Source organism: Gossypium hirsutum, chromosome A05, assembly GCF_007990345.1.
Source record: "Gossypium hirsutum isolate 1008001.06 chromosome A05, Gossypium_hirsutum_v2.1, whole genome shotgun sequence".
Classification (NCBI taxonomy): domain Eukaryota; kingdom Viridiplantae; phylum Streptophyta; class Magnoliopsida; order Malvales; family Malvaceae; genus Gossypium; species Gossypium hirsutum.
The window spans coordinates 82,024,824-82,051,089 of record NC_053428.1 but is presented as its reverse complement, the minus strand read 5'-3'; the positions used below and the strand labels follow the sequence as shown (position 1 = coordinate 82,051,089).

Here is a 26,266-nt window from a genome sequence, read left to right as displayed (position 1 = left end):
TGCAATTAAGGAGTCTTTTAAGATTTAAAAATAAATTAATTTCACATTTTTATTTTAAATTCCTAAAATACCTCTATATGATTATGGCTATTCAAAAAGACATTTTGAATAAAAGGCAAATGTATCGTCCCTCCTTTCATTTTTACCTGAAACTCTTACACCATATTTGGTTCAATGTAATAGCTATACAACCCTATTCTGTGGGCCCACCCTAAACACCTGTTTAGTTTAATGAAATGTCCTATTACGGGCTTATTCCATTACGGGCCTATGCAGTAAAATTGTCTGATTTCTATTTTGTTTCCTCACCACCGATTACTGATTCGGTGTCTAAGGAGACCTTCACCACAAAAATTCTCCCCACTTTGCCCTCTCTCATTTTCTCACCTGAAACGCTCTCCACTTTCTCCCTCAGTTCCTCCATATTCCTCTCTTCCAATTTTTTTGCCCTCTTTTTTCTGCTTTCTTTTTCTTTCTCTCAATAGATTTTGTCTTTTCCTCTCTTTCATTTCTTTTTCTTGATCTATAAAATTCCATCGATTGTTGGAAAGAGCAAGAGGGTTCTTGAGGGGGAATTGAAATCTAAATCGAAAATCAAAAATGCTAACGGTAAACCGAGTGATAAACCGGGCACGAGCTTCGATTTCAAATTGTCAATACCTCCTAAGTCATGACCCAAAGATTTCTTCTTCGATATTTACAAGGCAATTCCTCCATCTCCCCTTTTTTAACTCTAAAATATTTGATTTTTTAAGTTATAGTTCTTTTTAACTTTTTATCTTGTGTGTGTAGCTTGCAAGCAAGGAAAAAATGGAGAAAGAACGAGCAAGACTGTAAGTTTAAGCTTAGTTTGTTTATTGAAATTTTTTTATGTGCTCTTTTTTCCATGAAATTTAATATAAATAATTGTTTTAATTTGATTTAGGGCAGTGCTGATGAATTGAATAGAGGATATTTTGATGATATGTCTGAGCTAAAACAACACGGTGGTAAGGTATTAACTGATTTGTTCTTTTTATATACATATAGGCTATATTATTTGCAAATATATTCAAATTAGTTGAATTGCAACTGATTTCTGAGTAAAATTAATGTTACTTTCTGTAAACATTTTAATTGTTAGTTTTTTTTCTTTTCTTGCAGATTGCACGGGAAAATAAGATTCTAATTCTTGGAATTGCAGCAAGGAAGTTTCCTGCCATGGATGTTATATATTCTGATGGTAGAAAATCAAAGCTGCCGATTGTTTTTGATGCAAGTGGCATTGATACTAGCAAGTTGGCTGTCCCTGAAGCATCTTTAGTCTGTCTATCATTTAGAGCAAACTCTCAGGTATGGTTTCCTTTTTCTTTGTTTGTTTTGGATTAAATTTATGTATTTCTCAATGATGTTATAAATCTTCCATTTTTATATGATAAGAGAATGTTGAATAGATAGTGCATTGCTTTAAAATTATGATAAGAGGCATATCGGCAACTCTATGGCAATGGAGGGGTTAGCACTAAATTGCAATCATGAAAATAAAAAAAACATGAGAAACAAAAGATGTTGTTGGTTTGCTAACTTTTCTTTTCTCTTGTTTTTGGTTATTGTTGTTGATGATGCATTTTAACTTCTTTTCCTTGTCAGGCTATGGTCGATTCTTGAAGCAAGCCTTTTTATGACGCCCTTTAGTGAGTCCAAGAGCGTGCAACTATAGAGGATCTATATTTTTTCTATTTAACTTTTCATTCCTTTTTAGCATGTGTGGTGAATCAACGATTCTCAGTTTTCTATTGCTAGAAAGAACTTATAGTTACATGCATCTGTAGTCAATAATAATAACAAACAAATAAAACAGCGAACAAGAATAGAAGATAACCATGCTGGTATGACTTAAGATTTATGACCGTCCTAGTTGAGCTTATAGCTTATCAGATCAGCCTATAATTAATAATGTAGTTCTCCTTGTATTTACTGTATTTGAATGGAAATTCTTGGCAGCTGATTTTATGTTTTATATAAGTTATTTGTTAAAATAATCGTGTTTGGAAATTATTATGTATTGCTAAATGATAATATATTTTTTGTTATCAGGTACCTTTTATAGACTCTTAGCTCTTATGCTTGAATCCCATTAAATGACTGCTTCTTCAATTTATGAGGAAATCTAGTGATGGAGCGAAGGATGCTCTTCAGAGGCATATTGTTTATTCATTTGGTGATCATTATTACTTCAGAAAGGAACTTAAGATTCTGAACCTTCTAACTGGGTAATCAAAAGTTTCTTATATCCTAATCAATAACATAACTAATATTCATACAGTTCTATTTTGTTAGTCTGAGAAGATGCTTTTTCACTTGTTTGAAGGTACATTTTCTTGCTTGACAAATTTGGTAGAATAAGATGGTAGGGCTTTGGTTTGGCAAAGCAAGGAGAGTTGTCATCGCTTTTTTATTGCACGAAAGTTATTCTGGAGGAAAAATAGGTAGCCTGGCATTTTTTAGGTACCGTATTATCTTAATGGGTTAATCTCCATTTTTGCATTCAAGGGATACTAGTGTCAAATGAAAATAATGATGTGCTTTGTTGGAAACATGGTCCTGTTTGTTGTTTTCTTTTAGATTTCTGCAACCAAGCAAAGCCTTAGGTTTTCCATTTTGGGTGAGCGAGTGGAAAAGTAAAGAAGTATCCTTATGCTAGTGTCAGTTTTATTTCAACTTCACTTTCTTGTATTCTAGTTTTGTGTCAAACTTAATTTATATGACTATCAATATCCCATTGATATTCCTTGCGGATACTTTTGGCTTGCCTGGAGTAGCTTAGTTCTTGTACTAAAAGCCTGTTGGCTCAACAGGATGAACAAGTTCACAGTTTTGAGAGACCTCAATTTTGTTGCAGAAAACCTTGGTGTTGAGTTTTTCAAAGGTACTGTTGTGGTATAATAATCTTCCCATTACTGATGATGTGTAGAGTTGAATGAATTTTGTATTATTTTCTTCAACAATTGGAATAAATTGTATTTATCTCTTCGATATCGAACCGGTTGGCAAAGTTGTTGAGGGAGTATTGTTATGGAACATTGGGATTTGGTGGACAAAGTAACTAAGCAGATAAATTGGCAATTCCAGGGAAACTTAAATTGCCAAATCTTGAGCCTTTTGGGGTTATATCATTTGGTATAATTTGTTTAATCATTTTCTTTAAAGCAATTATTGATGCAAAACTTTTTCATTAACATCACCTTTTCCAATTTTATCATGTAGATAAACAAACAATTTTTGTTTCTTTTAGTTGAAAAAAGAAAAAAATAAAAAGATGCTATTTTTCTTTTGGATGCTTTGTGACTTTTTCTTTTATTTGTAATAAAAATTGTGTTTAATACAATTAATTAATTTTAGATTATAACACAGGTAAAAAGTTTTATATAAAAATTATGTAAATAACAAATGAAACTTTAGTTGAAATCATAAAATTGAGATAATTTGAGAAGCAATGCATTCTAATAATAGTGTACTATTTTAAATTATAGTAAATAAATTTTTTAAATGTTTTAATATAATTAAATATAAAAATAAAAAACATTTTAGTATAATTTAATATAAAAATAATTATATTAAGAATGTTATTAAATTATATTTAATAATAATTGTATTAAAATATGATTAAATTTTTTATTTTTATTTTTATTTTTATTTTTATTAAATTATATTTAATAATAATATTATTAAAATTTAATACCCATATCTAAAAAAAATTCTGCTAAGGGTATTATGGTCATTTTAGTTTTTTTCTTTATGCTATTATATATCTATTACATTCAACCAAATACAATAATACTATTATAGTTCTATTCCATTACATTCAACCAAACAATTGAATTACTGATTACAGTCCTATTCCATTACAGCTCTATTCCATTACAGTCTTATTCCATTCAAGTGAACCAAACGTACCCTTAGTCTAGTACACAAAACAGTATTTCGAAAAACTCTTTGAAAACTTGAAGAGTTTATTGTTGTATTTTTACCGGGTGAATACAGTAAGGTTGGAATCAAAGGTTATAGCTAAGGTTCGATTGTTGAAAAGAAAGCTTGTTGCTAAAGTCAGTTTTTCTTGTCTGCTTAGTTAAGTGAAGGTATCTTCCGAACTTTCCTTGTTACATATTTCACCTGTTTCGACCATTAATATCGATCGAAGATGTTACCACAGCATGAACAAGCAAAAAAAAAAAAATCTTGGAATATTTTAAAAATTCAGTCTTTAAAATATTTTTGTAAGATTAGCCCAACCAAGTTTAAGGCAATTAAAAGAATTTAAAAACAATTTAAATTTGTTTTGAAATGATTCGAGGACGGTTAGAGGTGTTTAAGACTTAAAATAGATCTCGAAAAGTTAAAACAAATTAAAACAGTGCAGTGGCCTAAGTTAGGCATTGTGGTATCGGTACAACTCCTCAGTTGTATTGATAAAAGTCCATGTTATTGTAGCAATTTACTCACTGCTTGACTTGTTATATTACCTCAAAGTATTGTTTCATAACAAAAGTCCCTTGAAGTAAAAATTCAGCCTTTGACTCACTTATATCGATACTTAAAAATTCAGTATCAAACCTTTAATATAAAATACTCAAAATCAAAATCAAAATATTATAATCGGGTCCAATACACTTTCAAACTTGATAGCATGATCAAAGATTAGCCAAGTGTACGTAAAAATCCATCAAAAAACATGTCTAAATGAAATCATTCAGATAATATTGAAAACGCGTGAATGTCTCATAAATTCATTCAAAATAAGTTTAATCCAATAATCAAACTTGCACATAACAAAGAGGAGGTATGTATGCATACTTTGCAAATAATCGTAAGTTAATCAAGTTAAAAAGTGATGAAATGAGTTTTAATGTAATTTTAAAACTATTGATTTAGTTTTAGAATAGGTATCAAATTATAAAATTCGGATTAAATTGATTGTGATTTATGATTGGATTTGCTTTATTTAAACTTATAATTTATTTATTTTTAGTTTCATTTAACTTTGAGACAATTATTTTTACATGAAAATTGGTGAATATTTAGAAAAGAAAATAATGATTAAAAATTATTTTTTAAATAAAATCAGTTTTTCAATTAAAATTTGGTTCTATTTATTATTATTATTCTTTTGGCCCATGTGTAAAAAATCAAGTTCAAATCCAAGCCGAAAGTCGGTTAAACCCAATTTTAAGGTTTGATTTATTTTTGGTTCAAAATCAGTCATCTACTTATGTCCAAATTAGGAATTAAATTGAGTTCAAAATCTAGTCTAAATAATGTTCAATGTGTGGAGCCCAAGTTAAATGATTTTAATCTATAAAATGACAAATCAAAGCTTCGAAGGGTATGATTTTAAAGCTATAAAATGGAGATCAAGAGGTCAAAAGGACACCAAAAAGACCCAAAAAAACACGAAAAATACTTCTAAAAATTCGAAGGCTCTTAACTTGAAATTTTCCTCTGTTTTCCTTCTACTTTCTTCTCCCTTTTTCCCTCGATCAGCCGCTGCCCCAGTGCACCGGCCATCCGTCATTGCCTAGACCCCCGGCGCCTGTTCCAAATCATCGTTGCCCAGTTAGCCGGCCATTGTTTCGCCGCTGTACCCGCCAGGCCGCCTATTGCCCTGCTTCGCCGCGCCACAGTTGCTCCTGATCCAGCCGGCCACCGCTGGTTCGTCAGCTCGTCATCTTTGCCACCGCCCTACTTCGCCACTGCTACTGCCCGCCGCCAATCCGCCCAGCCGACTATCCCTGCTTCAAGCCGCCCAGGTAGCTTCTTTCTTTTCTTTTAATTAATTATTATTATTATTATTGTTTTTGTATATTATTATTATTATTATTTTATTCTTTCTTTTTAGATTATTTTGGCTTACCTTTTATTTTGCAGCTCATTATTTTTCGGTAACTATTCGGAGGTCTCGTTGCCAGAAACTGAAGCACTTTGAATTATGGGACGACCAAACATGCCAGTACAAATACCCAAAGGAAACAGAGAATAAAATTTTCTTGAGAAGTTTTTATATTTTTTTCCGTAATTTATTATTATTATGAATTGGGTTTCGATTTTAAAAAATATTTTTTTACCTTTTTAAAATATCAATTTTAATCCTTAAAGAAAGAAAAAAAAATTTTAAAATTTGAAATTGCAAAAGTGTCTAGCAAATCCTTTTATTTCGCACATAGTCACTAATTGTAAAATTCATTTTTTAGTAGAATTATTTATTGTATTCCACAGACATATATGTATGTGCTGTATGCTCTTTATGGTTGATGAAAGATTAGATGTATGATTTAACGAATAATTTAAGATATTATTATGTATATTTTTATGCTTAATTCTGAATATGTTTATGTATAATTTCATGTGTGATTTAAAAAATATATGGACGCCTAATTGTACGATTATTTCCTTGAATGATGCATGATATGTGTATGAATTTGTATATTTTTGCAATTGATTGTAAAAATGGTTAAGTTAAAATACATTCATTAAGCTTAGTTTGGATGAGCACTGTGTTTACTTGCGATTAGTGTAAAAACAATAGTGGCGATGAGATTATTTGCGATTAGTGTAAAAACAATAATGGTGGTGAGATTAGATACTGTAGTGGTATTGTAATGTGAAATAAAAAGTAAATTAAATGTACCGCATTTAAACGCCCATCCAAACCTCACCTTAGAAAGGTTAGATAAAACATAGAAACGTATTGAAAAGTTAAAATGCTACTGTCTAAAGCTAATTCGTTTCTATGCATAACAATATTTTGTAATCCAAATTTGAAAATAGATGAAATTTGTTTTTTTTTTTTACGTTAATTCTAAAATGAGTAGATTTATAGGTGGTTATGTTTAAAAGTAATTAGTCACGGTTTTAGTTATGAATTTTGTGTCTAACATGAAGAATATGAATTTGACATTTTATGATTGTATCATTGATGGATCTCCAAAGTAAAAATGGCATGTGGTAGTAAAATATATATACACACAAATACTTTGAAACTTATGTCAAACTATACCAAGGTGATAAAATCTTTTGAACGTTGAATCTAGTGTTCTGTAATTTTATTTTTCGAATAAATTGGAATGATATTTATTAATACCTTTGTAATTACTTTTATTTTGCATGCAAAATAAAATAGAAGCAAATATTGGCTCATTGGTTATCTAATGTTGTCGTTAGTTTAACTGAAAATGAACAAACTGATTGAAAAATTAATATGTCATTTACCAAGTCCAATTAGGGAGATATTTTGTCTTTAACATCGCAGCGGATAATTTTTAGAAGATAGAGACACAAATGTAATTAATTGCGGTGATAGTACATTAGATAGGATCCAAGTATAATAGATCATTCATTTGTTTATAAATTTATTCACTTGTGACATTCATAGTGTGACATGCCTTAATCCTGAATAGATGATGAATTATGTATGTGTGACTCTTATATTTTGATGTAAGTAAAAACTTGAGTTCAAATAGATAAGAAACCGAAAGTTGGTGGGTTGGTTCAAAGACTTTTGCAGTATATAGCAGCATTCACAATAATGGACCTCATAGCTCAACTAATGGGTAAATGATATAATTTCATCGGCATTACATGGTAGATGAAAAACAAACGTGATCATAGGTCGTTTATCTTTGTAATAAATGACTTAATTACTATTTGATAGCAATTGACTTTTCATGAAGAAATGTATAATAGTTATCATAAGATAAAATATGATTATATTGACATAACAGATTTATCATAAGTTGATTAAGGATATTCTATGAAGGTAACACACTGATGATAAAGTCACTAAACAAGTATTAATTAAGTAGCTTTCGTAATGGTATGCAATTAGGGAGAGCTCAATCACGATACATTTATCCAATTGGTCCCTCCGTTAGGTTGTTGAAAAAAAATGAATTGCATGTAAAACCAAATCAATAGAATGAGGAAGTTGGAGAATTGAGTCACATTCACAAATGTATATGTTTTCTCACTTAATATAGAAATGACTTAAGAATTAATTTAAGGGTTTTGAATTATTATTTAATTAATTATAATTAAGTAATGAAGTTCAAAATAGAATTGAATTAATTAATCATTATGAATCCATTGATTAGGAAAATTAAATATATTTTCTCATAAATTCTTTTACAATAAAGTCATCATGACTTTAACGGAATTAGAATTGAGTTGAGAAAAATATTCAATTGGAAAATTAATTTAATTAATTAATAAAAAACAAATATTAAATTGGATTAAATTATAAATTGTTGGGTCAAAAGTTTATGAATAACATATAATTGGACCAAATACATTAAAGATCCAATTCCCCTCATTTTACATGTGAGGGGCGACATAGTATTTTTATCTTGGGTGTGCCCTCCTCCCCCCATTTCTAGTTAGATTAGGAGAGTGCTTTTGTATTAAATAAATATTAGTGTTATACTTATTAAACCAAGAATCTCTTATCTCTCCCTATAAATAGATTACACTAGTAGAGTTATTAACATGCTTCATATATTATTATTCTGTTAGAAAGTAATGAAAATTTATTTTCATAGAATAAACTATATTTTCTGGGAATAAAAAATTCTATCGTTTCTATTGAGAGAATTACTTTTTTACTGAAAGTAATAAATCATTTTTGGTTTTGTGTTTGGTTCTTGTTATTCGAGCCCACACTTGACATAATTCGAGGTATAATGATAGCAGAGAAGGTCGCTTAGTTGAAAGCTAAGAACGTTTCAGATCCATCTCGCACAAAACATAGGTACATTTCGGTAAAATGTTTTTTACTATAAATATCACAAACTGACTTAGTTTTGGAATTTTTTTAAACTTACGTTGTAACAGTAAATCATTTTAATTATTGGATTTTTCCAACAATTGGTATCAAAACTTGGCTGTGCTATGTTTATAGTATAAACCAGTACCATATTTTATCTCTTCATGTTTAGTTAATTTTGATAAGATATGACATTCTTATAATTCTATAAATGTTTTTGGGCATGTTTGTGAATGAATATATTTTAATTATTTTTATATATGATAAAGCTATTTTGCCAAAGTTGGGATTCCTAGAAATTATATTGGATGCAATTTTAGGAAATGTAATTAGATCATGAACTATCACCTCTACGTATGTTTTATTTTAATTTTTTAGAGTAATTCATATGAGCCAGAACAGACCTAGGATTTTTGTAACCTAATTTTTTGACGAATCTTGGAAAATCAAGATGCATCCAAAACTGATCAAGACGATGCAAACCCGACCCAATCAACTGATAAAAGGTCAACGGTGGGTTGACCAGCGAAAGCCAAGGACAGTGGCCGACGACGAGGGGTAGTGATGGCAATGATAACATAGATAGAGATAGAGATGGTGTGACGACAACGATGATGATGTGACATTAGTAACGACAACAGTGGTGACTCGTAGTGGTGACGACAGTTTGCAGTAGATCCCTTTAGTAACTTTTTCAAAGTTTTGGGTTTTGGGAAACTCAAAACTAGGATATTTGACTTTCACCTAGATGACTTATAGTATGCTTTAAGATAATAAATGTAAATTTGTTATTTAATTTTTAGGATGAAATCATGAAAATTTTGACTGGTCAGAGTCAATTTAATTTATGCTTTTATGTTATAGCATGATGAATTTTAAATTGATTACAAAGTATGTCCATGCATATGTATGATAAGCCGACAATATAGTTTAGAGAAAAGAATGTCATATGTACTTGTCATGGCATTTTAATCATGTTTTCTAGAAACCTTGAAACTGGGAATAAAAATCTTACATGTTTTCTAAAAGATTGAGTAGAGAAGGTCCCTAAACAAGACTTATGGAATCCATCAATGATCTCTTGTGATGGCATGACAGTTTACTATCCCTAAGGTAGGTATTGTCATGTGGATTTCACTAAGGAGATTTTCTTAAAAGAGAGAACAATCTTGTGATGGAATATGATAATTTGTCGGCCTTAAGGTAGGTATTATCATGTGAAATTAACGAGAGAAGTTTTCTTTTTTCTTTTTTTTATAAAGGACAACTAGTCATATCTATTACTCGTTGAGATTGTCCCAAGACGACTCATTTTTGGTACATGATGTGATAGGTGTTGAGTTTATGGTTATATACTCAAGATCTTTCTTGTTAAGTAACTTCCCACGAAGCCATACTTAAGTTGGACTAATGGTAAAACATGAAGCCATTATTAGTACATATGAATACCTGAGGGATGAGGTTCATGTATTAATTGGATGAAAATCCATATTCTTACTAGTTGATTACAATTTCCCCAAGGTGACTCAAATAAATAGGTGTAGAAACTATTGCAACAACTTACAAATGTTTTCAAGGTTTAATGTAAGACGCATGCACCGTCTTAATGAATGGAAAAGGAACCTCAAGATTGTCCTGAGCTGTGAGAAACTCAAAATGGTTCTTGATCCTCCTACCACTCAATCTGAGGCTAGAAAATGTTGGGAGGAGTTTGATGAGATAACTCATTGCTACATGCTTATACCACGAATTGCTTCTAGTGTAGGCTTGAACAAATGAATCAAACATAAAAACTAGAAATAGTTTTCTTTTCTTTTGGGGTGAAAACAAAAATTCTCTCTTCAAAATAGAAACCGGTAGAATCGTTATTTTGAAAGATATATTTAATTCTTAGAGAATAAAAGTCTCTCTATTTTCGGGTAAAATAACAGTATCTGAAAGTTGTATTTATAGCCCCACCAGCGCCATCTATTTATAGGGAAAGAAGGTAGATGACTGCCTAAACTAGAAATATTGTAGCAAAGTAGATAATTAATTGAGCAATGATGTTCGCAAGTATACAGGTCAATTTGTAATATAGAAGAATATTACAACAAAACACTTCGGGAAGTATTTTGAGGATCATACCCATGGGAGGTTGAATTAAAATGAAATTAATTTCTTACACTAATAAGTCTAAATAGTAACGATTTAAATTTATATTATGAAAAATCAAATTAACATCAATTAATCTAATTAACCTAAAAATTAATTAAACTAAAAACCATCCAATTTAACAATCGAAAATAATTCAATAAAATAGGCAGGAGCTTGACTCACTTCAGTAATCCTAATTAACTTCAAAACTCGATTTTTATCGAGGTTGCTATTAATTAAATAGTTATTACCTCTCAGACTCTAACTAATTAACTAATCGACTAATACACGCTTACCTCTCAGCCTCACTTTCTTAATTGGGATAAATTATGACGTAATCAGTAAACTTATCTCTCGATCTCGTTTATCTTAAATTACCCTCGATCATTCGTTAATTATTCACACATCCACTCGTTAAGCTCCCTAAGGAAATTAGCTACTCATAGATCGAAATACAACAATTCCTAAACTCATATTTAACATAAAAACAACAAATTAAATAAAAGTAAGTAGTATAGAAAGAAATACATTTTCGATATCAATTGAAGCTCGGAAGCGAAAGCTGCTTTAACAGTCACGAAGATCACTTGATTGCAATTGAAATCAACAACAAAATAATGAAAAACTAATATATTAAAGTCTTGGATCGAAATTGAATCCAAGTTAAAACAATAACAAAAGTATAAAAATGACTAAATTGAAAAGAAAATAAAACTAAACTAAAAACCTAAAAATACTAAAACGACTCACTTGGCCAGGCCTCTTCAAATGAGACTTAACATGTCTATTTATAGAGTTTATGTTCAAACCTAATTAGGGTTGCTAAACAACCCAAAATTCTTATTGAAATACATTGTGAGGACTAAAATACCCTTAATTAATTTTTCTTGTTCATCACTCGATGTTGCGACACCATGGGATCGGTGCCGCAACACTACCTTCATTTTCTGGGTATTTTGGCTTCGAAGTTTGGTGTTGCGATATCACTTCCTGGTGTCACAACACTGCAGTTGTCCCTTGCCTTTTAAGCCCGAAAATAGTGTCCTTCACACTAGATAGAGCCATTATATCATCCTTATACCCAAAGTGGCCCATTAGGTGATAACATAACTCAAAATTATGTAAAAACGCTTATTTTGCATAAATTAAAGACAAAGGAATAAAAACTGAATATAAAATAAAAACACAAAAAAATGCTATAAAACAAGCTCATTGAGTGCCAGAAAAACATTAATTTGCCACAACGAATTATCGCAAATAAGTAGAACATATGTTGAATTATAAAAATTTATTTCAACTAGAAAAGTGAAATCCTAGTTCAATTAAGATATAGGGGGCAACGACCCTAGTTAATTATACTAGGGTTTGTCGCCCCCCTTATTACATAAGGGACTGTTGGACCTCTTCCATATCAGGTCCAATTACAAGTACTTCTTAGGCTTTTAACCTAATACTTTATAATTTGATCCAACCTAATATTTGATTTTCTATTTCCCAAATATAAACTTCCATATATTTCTAATTAAATAATTTTCTTAACCCAATTCTAATTTTGTTAAAATCATGATGACTTTACTGTAAAAGAATATATGAGAAAATAAAATTAATATTTTCGTATTCAATGGTTCACTATGACCAAATGATTTATTTCTATTTTTGAACTTCATTTATTCAAAAAATATAAATTCATTTTTCAAGTTATTTTCATTTCGGAGAAAACCACATTCATTTACAAATGATTTTATTTCTCCATTTTCATTTTCATTTTGGAGAAAACCTTAATCATTTCCAAATGTTTACTATTTCTCCATTTCACCATTTTTATTCATTTCTGTTCATTTGATTCAAAATGCAATTCATTTCTGGTTTCAATGAGTTAACAGAGGGATCGATTAGACATATGTAATTGAGGATCAAATGATAATTAAGTTCCAATTTTTTACCTATTAATTATAAACTTATTTAGTTACAAATTCATTCCGCTATAGTATCATGATTGAGCTCTCCCCAATGACATACCATTACGAAAGCAACTCAATTAGTGCTCTTCCAATGACCTTGTCATTGATCTGTCGTAATTCGATGTAACAGATTAAACAAATTTTCGCACTTTAGGAGCTTGAAAACAAGCATTATTATTATGTTTAAATTATGTTTTAGTAAGTTTAATTAAATTCAATAAAATGTGCAAATTGAGTCTTTTATTGACTTTCGGGGCCGAATGAGGCCTAAAGGGAGCTAATGAACTTTGTAAGTGTGCAGGAGACCATTAGAAGTTGTGTTAAATCAATATTGGTCACTACGTCACAACATAGAGGGTTCAATGTCGCAACATAGGGAGCAGAACGAAGAATTCTGAGATTATCTTCGATGTAGTGACACAGCCTAAGGTTGTCACAACATTCCCTTGAAGACATTTTTAAGAAGAGTATACTGACTGTTACGTCGTGGCATAGGTCTTGATGTGTTACGACATCGACTCTGGATGGGAATTAACACAAGCCATAGGGTGTTTTGGTCCACACAATCAAACTTAAAGCTTAGGAACGTCAACTAACCTAGGGCTAAAGACAATGACCACCTGAAATCTATAAATAGGCTTATTTTTCGCTCATTATGGACACCAATTGCTTAGCTTAGAATTTCTGTTTTAATTTTAGTTTTGTTTTTCCTCTTTTCTTAGGTTTTAGATTTACTTTTAGTTTGTTTTTTCTTTTCTTTCGAGAGATTTGATTTGTGGTTGCGATCAAACCTTGTGGATTCAACTTTCATTCATAATACAAATCAAGCTTTTTCTTAAACTTTATACTTTTGATCCAATTATCATGTTTATGCTTTAGATCGATTTTATATTATTTACGAAAACCATGAGGAACTAATCCCTCTATGGGGGTTAGCAAGTGGAGGTATGATTTATTTTTCAAGGTTACTCAACGAATCAACTATTCGGGGAAGAAAGAACCTAGACCCTAGACCTGATGATCTTAGGAAGTCATCAAGGTGGGAATTAACCCAAAATTGGTATGGTTTATCCATGAACGCCTTCACCTCAAGCCAGTCTGGACTGTGAGGTCGAAAGATAGGTAGTCATTGCTGATTCATTATTTTAGCGGACATATTGAAATATTCTACTAGAATACAGACTTATTGATTGACGAGAAACCCGAAGTAATAATTGATGAAGATTACTGAAGCAAGCTAACAACCCATAATTAGATTTGATCAATTCTTCTTTTCAATTTCTCGATACTTAGTTATTTGTTATATTTTATTATTATAAAAATCACAAAAACCCATTTTATTTATATTAGCGTAATATACCTATTTTGAGTACTAATTAGATCTTTGGTGCTTAGGTTAAAATTGATCTAGCACTAGCCTCCCTTGGGTACGATCCTCGGAGTACTCACCTACTCCGTTGTAACTATATTACAACTAGACTCGTATACTTGTGGATAACGCCTCATTTATACATCTCATGGATATAAAATAGTGATCAAGTCATCCATTACAAAGACGAACAACCTGTAGCCATGTTTACTTTTCATCAATTATGTAATGCCAATGAGAGGATATCATTTACCCATTTCTCGAGCATGAATTCTACTATTGTAAATGACACTACATACTACAGAACTCGTACACCCAATGTACTAGCTTTTGGTTCCTTATGTATTCAAACTCAAGCTTTTACTTACATCAAAGTGTACAAGTCATGTATACGTACTCCGTCATCCACTCAAGATTTAGGTATGCCACACTATGAACTTCAAAAGTGATAAATCCATAAATAAATTTGGGATCTATTCTTCTTGGGTCCAGTTCAATGTACTATCAGTCTAGTCAGTCACATTTATGTCTCTATCTTCTAGGAGTTATCCGCTCTGATGCCCAAGATAAAACATCTCCCCAATTGGACTTCATAGATAACATATTAGTCTTTCAATCAATTTGCTCATTTTCGATTAGACTAAGGACATGTTTAGGTTCATCTACTAATACAAATTGTCTTTCCTTATTACGATTCTAACCACGTAATACCACTTAGTATTAGTTTAAACATTAGACAACCAATGAGCAACATTTGCTTCCATTTTGCTTTGTGTACAAAAACCATATGAGGACAACCATACAAAGTATATTAATGTAATCCATGAATTTGTTTTCTTATTCAATTTGTTGAAAAAAATTACAAATTTACAAATGAATAAAGTGCACTTAGGGCACTAGATCCAACTGTCTCTCAGTTGTCCTAGTTTAGTAGATGAATCATATTATGCATTCTCATACTCTCCACGTGTTTCCCAAAACTCCTAACTAGTAGTCTTGGTAAACGAGTCTACAAGGTTGTCCTCGGATGTGACCTTGACTACATCCACGATTCCATTTGCAACTTCCTCCCTTGTGATATGATACTTGCGATCAATATGTTTTGTCCTCTTGTAGTTTCTCATCTCCCTGGTATTAGCTATTATCGCACTGTTGTCATCTCCTTGGAAAGAAAATTTTAAAGCTATATTGTTTCTTTGGTAGCCTCAGAAGTATCCACATATTCGGACTCCACAATGGAGTCAACAGTACAACTCTACTTTTGATAAGTGTCAAAAGTAACATATTTTAATCACATTCTTAATGTGTTTTTGGATGATTAATCAATGTAAAATGGTGAATTTTATGCGTCTAACCCTTTAAATTCATGTTTTTATACTTAGGTGAGCATTTGGGAGCAAAACGAGCAAAAATAAGCAAAAACGGAGCAAAAATTAGACAATTGTAGATTTTAGGAGCTACAAGGGCTGGGCCATCCCACACGGTCGTGTGAAACACACAGGCTGCCACATGGCCATGTGCCAGACTGTGTGGATTTCGTAATTCGCACTCTAAATATGTGGAAAAACACAATTTTTAAGTTTTTTTGGGAATTCTAAGACCTATATATACAAAATATAAGAAAAGAAGTAAGGGCCATCAGAGAATTTTGAAGAAAACAACTCGGAAAACACCATTAAAGCCGACTCTAAAGTAGATTTCCACCAAGATTAAAGATCTCTTTTTTATTTCTTTGAAATTTATTATGAGTTTCTCTATTTCTTGTGGTTATGTTGTCTTTGAGATATTTTTATTCGTGATTATGAACTAATTTTTTAAATACCTAGGGGAGATGAACCCTGTGATGAATTCTGTCTTTTAATTTTTTTATGCAATAAATACTATAATCTTGTTCTCAGTTATGTTTGCTTAATTCTTGATGTAATTTTTAAAATTATTAATTCATGTTTGATGTGTTTAATTCAGAGGAGGAATAGACCCTCTTTAAAAGTAAATTTAGCATAATTGAATGGAGTTGCATGCAATCCTAGAAATAGGATGACATAAATCTACCTGATTAGAGTCAAATCTAATAAGGGAATCCATAGATCAAGTTAATAAGATAATAGGGGTTTTAATTAGAAATAATTTTTAATTAATTAACCTAGATTTAGTTGCTCTTAGTCTTGAAGAGAGATATTAGCATAATTTAGGGATTTCTACGGATCAAGTATTAAGTGAATAAATTGTTTAATTTAGACTGATAATGAAAGATGCAGTCTAGGTAGGTTCTTTCCTGGGTATTGTTTCGCTCTTTAACTATTAATTGATTGTTTTCCAGATTTGTTTTTTACCGTGTTCTTAGTTAATTAATTTAGCTAATTTCAATTTTAATCAATCATTCCAATTTGTCGGTTAAATAAGAGAAAGACGATAATTACTAGTACTTTTAGTCTTCGTGGGAACGATATCTTGCTCACCGTAGATATACTATTTATCGATAGGTGCACTTATCTTTGTCATATTTTTAGTTGATTTTGTGGATATTAACACTTCTTCACTCAATGGACATGTCGTCGTCGCCTAGGAAAAAAAAGTAACCCAATGTCTATTTCCTCAAATCTTGACAGGTTTGGAAGTTCAAATCAATATATCTGATAGGAGTAAGATCTCTTCTGGAATACACAAGCATATAATTCCTCGTTCTCTGTAAATACTTTAGCATATGCTTAACTGTTTGCCAATGTTTTGGTCTTGGATTCGTCTGATATCGACTTACCAACCCACTGCAAAATAGATATCTAGGCATGTGCATGCATATCATACATGAGACTTTTTATTACCGAACCATTAGGAACCTTTCTCATGTTTTCTCTTTCTTCTTCTGCTATCTTAGGATAGTCCTCCAAAGAAAGATAAAATCCTGATATGGAGGGTTGATTTCCCTTCTTTGAATCGATCATTGAATAACATTCCAATATCTTGTCTATGTATGAAGCCTAAGATAGTACTATCGCTTTGTTCTTTTGACCCCTTAGTATTCGAATGACTAGAACAAAATTAGCTTCTTCCAAGTCCTTCATGCTAAATTGCTGAGTTAACCATAAATTAACCGATGACAATGTCCCTACATCATTCCTAATAAGTAGAATGTCATTAACATATAGAATGAGAAAGCCCACATTTCCATCCTCTATTCGTTTATAAGTAAAAGGTTCATCTATGTTTTTCTCCAATCCAAAAGTCTTGATCGCTTGATCAAATCTTGGATTCCATGACTAGGATGCTTGCTTAAGTCCATATATGGATCTAAGTAGTTTGCAAACTTTATGCTTGTTTTCTTTAGCTATATAATTGGTGGGTTGTATTATGTAGATGCTCTCTTCAAGATAGCCATTCAAAAACGTTATCTTGACATCCAATTTCCATATCTCATAATTGAGAGCCACCGTAATGAATAGCAATATGCGAATTGACTTGTGCATGACAACTGGAGAGAAGGTTTCTTCATAATCGATACCTTCTTTCTGATTATACCCCTTATAAGTTTCCACTTTTTTATCCATATTTCATTTTCTCTTGTAGATTCACTTACACCCTATGAGTTTTATCCCTTCCGATAAGTCTACAAGTTCACACACTAATTTGGAGTCCATAGAATCCATATTAGCTTTCATAGCTATTTCCTAGAGCTTGGACACGACACTCTGTATCGCTTCGTCATACGTAAGTAGATCACCATCTTCCTATTTGGTAGAATCAATGTTAAAAACATTTCCACCAGATTGAAAGAACTCAACTCTATGAGAAACCTTCCCACTAGGACGAAGCATCATGTTGATCGTTTTCCAGTTTACGATTAGGAGTTTTTTTTGGAACCATTTTTGTAGGGTTTTGTATATTTCTCGAAATTTTCTCGAGTACCTCTTTACTCCGAGGCTTGAAGTCATTCATGTAACTTTCTTCAAGGAAAGTAGCATGAGTTGACACTATAACAATTTGCTCTTTTGGGTTATAAAACAGACCATCATTTGTTCTTATTAGATACCCTATAAATATGCACAATTCTACCCGTGGGTCTAACTTCCTCGCATTATTATCTAGTATGTGGGACGAGCATCCCTAACTCCTTAAATGATTAAGGTTTAGCTTCCTGCCATGCCACAATTCGTATGGATTTTTGATATTCCACAATTTTTTGTGGCAAATTAGGTACTTTCCAACATTGAATGAGTTTATTTTCTAGCCATTTTGTGTTATTTTGTTTCACTTTATGTTTTAGTAGCTTAGACTTAATTATTAGCAAAATAAACGTTTTTCCATATTTTTAGTACTTTGACAACCTGTTAGACCAACTCGGGCCTCGAGAATCACTAATGGGCTACTAGAGTGTACAGGGTGCCATTTTAGGCCAAAAAACACAAAAGATGACTACAGTGTCGCAACACAGGCATGTAGTGTTGTGGCACAGAACATCGAAGCTCCTAGGGATTAAACAGAGGCGATGTCGCAATATGGGGTTCCTCCAAGTCATAACGATCGACGATATCTTGAATAAATGTAGTCATATTTTGACAATCGCTTAGGGTTTATTTTATTAGTTAAACCTAATTATATTAAGGGTATTTTAGGCACATTGCACCTGGAGTTTAGCCTATATAAGTCACCTTATAACTGCATTAGGGAGGGGAGTCGACTTAATTAGACAACTTTTCTTACAGTGTTTTCTTTAGTTTTTAGTTTAGTTTTAGTTTTTTGTGTTTGTAAGCGGAGTTCTTTCCATTCCAATGTGAAGATGATTGTGAGCAAAGATTGCTCCAGAACCACGCTTATATCTATTTATTCATGAGCATTTTCTTCATCTTTTCCTTTATTCCTTTATTTATATTTCGTTAACCCGATCAATTGACATTTGTATGAATATTAGGATTAACTCTTGTGATGTATTCATACTTTTCATGATTCGGTTATTTAATTGATTTATTGATTAAGTAATTATTTATCTAAAATTGAGTGTTTATTCAAGAGTACTTAGTATACTAGGAAGTGACGATCCTAGTAGAATATCTAGACAGGTGAGATTGAGAGGGTATCTTAGGTGATAATCCTTAGTGACGATGAGACTGAGAGGGTATTCTTAGATAAGGATGGTAAATCACTCGGTTAAGAGTAATTGGTTGCTTAGTTGATAATTAGGTATTTAATCAATCATAAGTTGGGAGCTCGCATCATTGACACCAGGAATAGGAAATTCCATTAGGTTATTTTAGGTTAATTAATTTAATTACTTTAATTAATATTTTAATTCTACATCGGAACTACTAATTTGTGACTCAATTAGATTAGTAATTATTTTTGGTAATTAATTTAATAATAAATTTCTCTAATATGCAATCCCTTGGGTATGATCCTCAGGATATTTTTCTAAGTGTTTTATTCTAAACAAACTATATTACAATTTAACTTGTTCACTTGCAAATACCACATTTAATTATATATATTTTATTTGCAATATTTACACTCTCCACGTTCGTAGATTGAGAGGAGGTCGAGTTGTTAGCGCCATTGCCGGGGATTTTAACAGTAAAATTGTTATTCAATTAATTATATTGTAAAAATAATACTAATCAAAAGATGAATGAGCTAGATAGTTTGCTTGCTAGAAAAATTCGATTTGAAAATAATTTTCTTGCACAACAAAAAATTAAAATTTTGAAAATCGACCCGATTTGTGATATTTATAGCAATAAACCTTAGACCAAAATTGTAATTGTGTTTTCAGATAAACGAATTGTAATGCCCCGAATTTGGGCCTAGAAGTATTAGATTTTAAGTATGGGAACAGTTAGGAAGCTACTCATAAATATTTAGTTGTGCAAGAAATTGACACAAATGTATGTTTGGCTTAATGGTTGTGTGCTCTGGAAGTGTTTGGGAAGTTATGGGTTCAAGCCTTGGCTTCCACAAAATTTTTCTTTTTAAGGATAAAATCCCTATCTTTGGCCAGTAAGGTTATAAGTTTATTTTGGTAAAAACATGATAGAATGGGCTTACTGGTCTAGGGCTAAGTGGCGTTTGGAGTGTGCAACGGGTCTGAGGTTCGAATCCCTACTTGGGCTAATAGAGATTATTTTTACTGGTAGCCATGGGAGGAAGTTGTGTTTGACTGAAACACTAAGAGTTTGAACAGGTTTGAATGGATTGGTTGTTAGCCAAATCTAAGGAGATGGAGGGGAGGAAATTGTGGAGGAAATCGGGGATTTTGAGTGGTTTGAAGGTGTTGTGCCGAAATTGGACTGTAGGCACACAGAGTTTTGGCTGAGGTTGGCTACTCTATCACAAGTTCCGATTTTTTTGTCTACTTCGGGGTTCTTTTGCTTGGTGGCTGAATATGATAGAGTTCTTTAGGGTAGTTTGCGTTTTTTACTTTGTTTTTGGCAATCGATTCAGCTTTTGTTTCCTTCTTTTTTTGTGTGTTGGGCAAACTCTTTCTTTTTCCCCCCTTTCGTAACTGTGCTTTTTATTGGATTGATTGTTTCTTGACCTCTCCCTTTCTTCATTATAACTATTGTAGCCGAATATCCTATTGCCCTCTTCTATTCTTTTGTGTTGCTAGCCTTTGACTTAAGACCGAACCTTTTCTCTTTTGCCCTTCCAATCGGTTGTTGTTTCTCTACCGAATACCATTCTTCTCCTCTCATTCGGTTTCCAGTAATCAACATTTCTCATGTTGGTTCATTTAGCCGAATACACCATCTTCAACTATTGGTGTTTTGTTTTCGGTTTGTAGGAGTGCTCTGACGATCGGTAAGTGCTTATATTTCCTTTTTTGCTTGTCGACCATTGAGATCTTTTTTTTAACATCTCTTTCTTTCTGCCGTTTGTTGATAGGGGAAAATGATTGTTACACTTCGCCTCTATTTAATCTCTGTAGTTTCGGCATTGGGTGAGTGTAGCCGATTGTACTTTCTTTCGTATCTGGACGTTGTGTTTTCGGTAAGTGACTTCTCGACTAGTACAAACTATTCAAAGATTGATAATTGGTAAGTGTGGTTTGGAATACAGATAGCCTAAGGCCTTTTGATTGGTCTTTTACAGAGGAGTTAGGGAATGAGCCATAATCGGTTGATTGGTTCTAGTGAGGGGTAAGTTTTTGAGCAAGTTATCTTGGTGGAAGTTTTGGATAGGTCGGTTAGTATGAGGTTAACTGGATCTTGTGAATGAGTGTAGGTTGGAGTACTCGTGGACTTTTCAGCGCGTTCTTGTAAATAGGTGTGTAAACACTACCATTGGATGTGAAATTGCAAAAGTTGAAAAGCCGAAAAGCAAAAAGGCTGAAAAACAGGAAATTAGGTTGTCGACACCACATGGGCGTGTGGGCGCCCGTGTGGGAGGCCGTGTAACAAAACATGGCCGTGTGGTCGATGAGATGGCCATGAGTGTTTTCATGGGCCGAATTGATACTGGGCCACATTGGGCCGAACTAGGCCGTATAGGCCCAATGGGCCTATAGGCCCTACGCGGGAAAATCGTATTAGGGTGTAGTAAATATTGGGCCAGGCTGTGTAGCTTACACGACCAAGGCCATTTTTAGGCTTTGTGGGCCACACGGGCGTGTGGGCCCACATGGGCCGCATTATGCGCCTTGGGCCCATTTTCACTGTTTGACTGTTAAGGTTGCACGGGCCGCCCGAGAAGACTGTGACCTTCCGTTGGGTCGGTAAGCGTACTGAACCCTTATGTGGCAAAATGACTGCTTTTCCCTTATGTGATAAAATGGCCGAAGTACCCTTATAGGGTAAAATGACCGAAATACCCCTATAAGGTAAAATAACTGTAATACCCCTGTAAGATAACTGACTGATTTGCCTTACGATATGTATGACTTTATTTGAGCATGCCACGTTATATGTATGTTGCATCCATGTAAGATATTATTATACGATGCATGACATGTTGCATGGGGTTAGGATTGTTATTTTGGAGGAAGTGTACTGTACTGATATGGTCGCACGGGTCGCCCAAAACGATTGTAGACCTACTGATGACTTTAAGCCATTCATATTACTGGCAGCTTTTATGCAATACTATTTAGTGCCGCAACCGGTGCTAATTCTGGTGTGTAGGGATGGGTGGGTTGATTTAATCCCCACATGGTGTGTAGGGTTGGAACGGAGATGGTGTGTAGAGGCTAGATGGGTAGGATCTGCATACTGTTACTGATACTATATGGTTTACTGTTATTGTACTATTTACTGTTACTGTAATGGGCCAAGGCCTGAGTATATGACTGCTTCTGTATTGAGATGGGCTAAAGCCCAAACTAATATTGCTACTGCTACTGGAATGGGCTAAGGCCCTAACTGAAACTGAAAGGGCTTAGGCCCAAATTGTGTTTACTCTGATTGTTTGCTTATATAGGGTTACACACTGAGTTTTCGTAAACTCACCCATCTATTTTAACTGTACAAGTAATCCCCAGTCTTTGGAGGATCGGTGCTGTGAGGTACTCAAAGGTAGCCACACAACCGCTCTTGCTTCCTTATTGGATTTTTAATTTTGGGGTTTTATTTATTTTGATTTATATCTGCTAGTAGTAGGATGTGGGTTTCCAAAAGATATGCATGATTTACCAAAATACCACGAATGCGCAAAACTGTTCCAAAAGCTTCCGCGATAAACGAGATTTTGAAATTAATAAAGTTGTAAGGTAAATACTTTTGATAGTGACACAAGTTTTAAAATTATTTGCTAGATCGCATAAAAATGCTATATAAACATTGGGCTTTTCAAACGATATTATGGTTTCGAAAAACACTTCAATGTGACATCGCCAAATTCAGCCATAATGTCTAAGCCAAGTTTGGGGTGTTACACGAATCCTTAATATTTTTCAACTTTCAACCAAATGATCTTCTCTACTATTCTCGTACCACGAACTACTTTGAATGTCGGCTCGAATCAATTGAATCAAACAAAGAACTAGAAAAGCTTTTATATTCTTTTTAGGGTGAAAATGAAAATTCTCCTTTCTTTAATAGAAATTGGTTAAATTGTTATTCTAGAAAAATATATTTACTAGTTAAGAATAAATTCTCTCTATTTTTCAGTAAAGTAACAATCTCTCAAAGTTGTGTAAATAGCTCTACTGATGCCATCTATTTATAAGGAGAGAAGGTAGAACCCTTGTTGAATTGAAGAGGTTTATTCCAAAAAGAAAAACAACTTCTTAGTTGAACGGTTGCCCACCTACTCATTAAAACAATGATTTTATATAAGAATTTTAAAAGCCCGATTTTACTACAAGTGTACAGTGTTAGTTGTTATGTTTATAGCTCCGATGGAGCACAAAGTATTCCAATGGGCCGAACCCAAAGGAAGAGGCAATTGAGCAATAACTAGTCTACACAATAGAGTTTAAGCGGCTACTAATACGATTTTATAGTACGGTAATTCATAAAAATATCAGTTTGTAAGAAAATTAAATATTCTATTCTAGGGACTAAAGTGTAAGAAATGTAAAACTAAAGGACTATCAAGAAAATAACTAATAGGTGTTTGTTAACTTCAATACAGTTCACCGAACCTAGAACAAGGGACATAAATCACGTAAATTACCAAGTGGCTCCATTTTATTTCTAATCTCAATTTCTCTGACTTAGACGAACTAGGTCATTTTTATCTTTCTATCTCACTGGTTAATCCGGGACTAATGAGCGGGTGCATGACAAGATTACCTTTCAGTATCACTTTATCTCAATTTTCCCTTAAGGGCATCACTACCTAAGTTCTTAGTTCTATTCGATTTAGTTCAATTTATTACGATTTAGTCATTTGTCCAAAATTTTTAGTTTGCCCACATTTTAATCAACCAACCTCTTTTGAGGTTTAGCTACTCATGCTCAAAGTAAAAAAAATAAACATAAAAATGTAAAACAAGGCAGCCATGAAAGTAAAGCTTAAGAAAAATGTAAAAGTTAAGATTTTTATGCAATAAAACTTAACTAGAATGAAACCAAAAGCATTTAACATGAAAATCTAAAGCGAGAAACATAAAAGAAACAAGCTTTAATAGATTGAAAGTAAAATACACTGAAATACATTAAACAAAAGTTTAGAAGGTCTTGAAACAGGGACGAAGCTAGGGGGTTGGCATGGGCCCCGACCCCCTCTAAAATGTAAATTTGCTCTTTTGTCCCTTAAAATTTTTAAAAAAATTTAAATTAATAAAGTAAAATTGCACTTTGGCCCCCCTAAAATTATAAAAATTTGATTTAATCCTATACAAATTATAACGATATAAACTATAAAAAATTAAAATTTTATCTGGCCCCCTCTAAATATTTATTCTGGCTTTGCCCCTGTCTTGAGAGCAAGGTACAGGGACCAGAAATGCAAATAAACCTTAGTTACAGTAATAGCTAATTGGACTAACACTAGAATAACAAGAACAAGAAGAAAATGCAGAAAAATAAATTCTAATCTACAGTAGAAGAAGAGAAAAATTAAAACCCTAGAAAAGTGCATAGAAAAACTAAAGAAAACCTAGAGAAAACTAAACCTAAAACTAAGCTAATGTGTGTCTCTCTTCTCCTCAGCAATTTTTTGGTTTTATTGAAGAGTATTCTGATCACTTTTTGTTGCCAAAAATTATGCTACATGGGCCTTGTGTGATTGGTGGACTGAGTAGACAAAGACTACTCTTTTTGTCCAAGTTTATCCCACTGACGGAGGTGATATCGCGATACCTAGAAGAGGATATCATGATACCTCGAGCAGTGTTGAACATTGAGGTCTTCCTTCGGAGCTGGATATCACAACCTAAAGAGGATATCACGATACCACTGAAGGGAGTCTTCACTCTTCTATACTATTGGAGGTATCGAGATACCCTTTCCTTAGGTGTCGCTCTAGCTCGTTTTTGACTTTCGATGCATCCTTACATTAGTCAAACACATGTTAGGCCTCCCAATGGGACTATCGGCCAATTTAGGTCACAAAATAGACAAAAATGAGACAGTTTCACTAATTTAACCAAAAATACGAAAATAATGATAAACTACGCTAAAGACATTATTTTGCTTGAGAAAAAAACTCATTAAGTACATTAGAAAAGCATAATTTGCCACATCGATTTGTGGCAGATTACTAGTCCAACTAGGAAGGGGAGAGGGGCTAATAGGGTGTGTTTCCCATCATATGTATTTTGATGGGGATTCAGACCTCTCATTATATTGGGCCCAATTATTTATGCTTTCTTGACTTTTAACCCAACACTTTAAAATTAAATTAACCCAATACATATTTTTCTATTTTCTAAAATAAACTTCAATATATTTATATTAAATAACTTTCTCATCTTAATTTTACCATGGTAAAATTATGACAGTTTGACCCCTGGTACAATTTTAAGAAAATATGTTTAATATTTCACTACTCAACATGTTCACTATGACCGAATGGTTTATTTTCATTTTTGGGCTTTAAAACAACCCAAAAACATAAACTCATTCTTCCGATCATTTCTAACTAATCCATGTACATTTACAAATGAATCATTTTCATTTCCATTTCCATTTCCATTTCCATTTCCATTTTGAGAAACCTACATTCATTTCCAAATTATTTCATTTCTCTGTTTCAGAGAAAACCATAATCATTTCTGAATGTTTCCCATTTCTCTATTTCTATCCATTCAGTTCATTTCAATTCAAACACACAATTCATTTTTGGTTTCAATGAGCTAGCAGAAGGACCAATTGGATATATGTAATTAGGGCTCAAATGATTTATAATTAAATTTTAGTTTTTTGCCTATTAATTATAAACTCATTTAGTCATGAAGTCATTTTAAATTTTAAATTTATGGTTACTTTGTGTGATGTATGTTAAATGACGAATTTACCCATGGATGTCTATTGTATGATTTTGTTAGACAAAGCATGTTTTAGGATTTTGTATGATTATTTTACTTGATAATTGATGATTATGCATGCATTTGTCTTGTGTGATTGGTGTTTTTGTGGT

At 32.5% G+C, this 26,266-nt stretch overlaps 1 protein-coding gene and 1 long non-coding RNA gene across 9 annotated transcripts; both read left to right on the top strand.

Annotated features, from left to right (window-relative positions):
• Positions 1-277: 277 nt before the first annotated feature.
• LOC107960339 (uncharacterized) lies at positions 278-3,022 on the top strand. Of its 8 annotated transcripts, XM_041112524.1 has the most exons (7): positions 294-704; positions 793-833; positions 926-994; positions 1,144-1,332; positions 1,630-1,673; positions 2,077-2,252; positions 2,351-3,022. In XM_041112524.1, the coding sequence occupies exons 1-5, from the start codon at positions 671-673 to the stop codon at positions 1,645-1,647; spliced, it is 351 nt and encodes a 116-aa protein (XP_040968458.1). In that variant the 5' UTR covers positions 294-670; the 3' UTR covers positions 1,648-1,673; positions 2,077-2,252; positions 2,351-3,022. The 8 variants fall into 8 exon arrangements, with proteins under 8 accessions (XP_040968455.1, XP_040968460.1, XP_040968461.1 ...); XM_041112527.1 differs by having other exon boundaries at positions 293-704; positions 931-994; positions 2,077-3,022; XM_041112523.1 differs by lacking the exon at positions 1,630-1,673.
• A 2,295-nt stretch (positions 3,023-5,317) lies between these two features.
• Positions 5,318-6,353, top strand: LOC107961542 (uncharacterized). Its single transcript, XR_001701321.2, has 2 exons — positions 5,318-5,786; positions 5,905-6,353. It is a non-coding gene; the product is annotated as an uncharacterized lncRNA (long non-coding RNA).
• Positions 6,354-26,266: the final 19,913 nt, after the last annotated feature.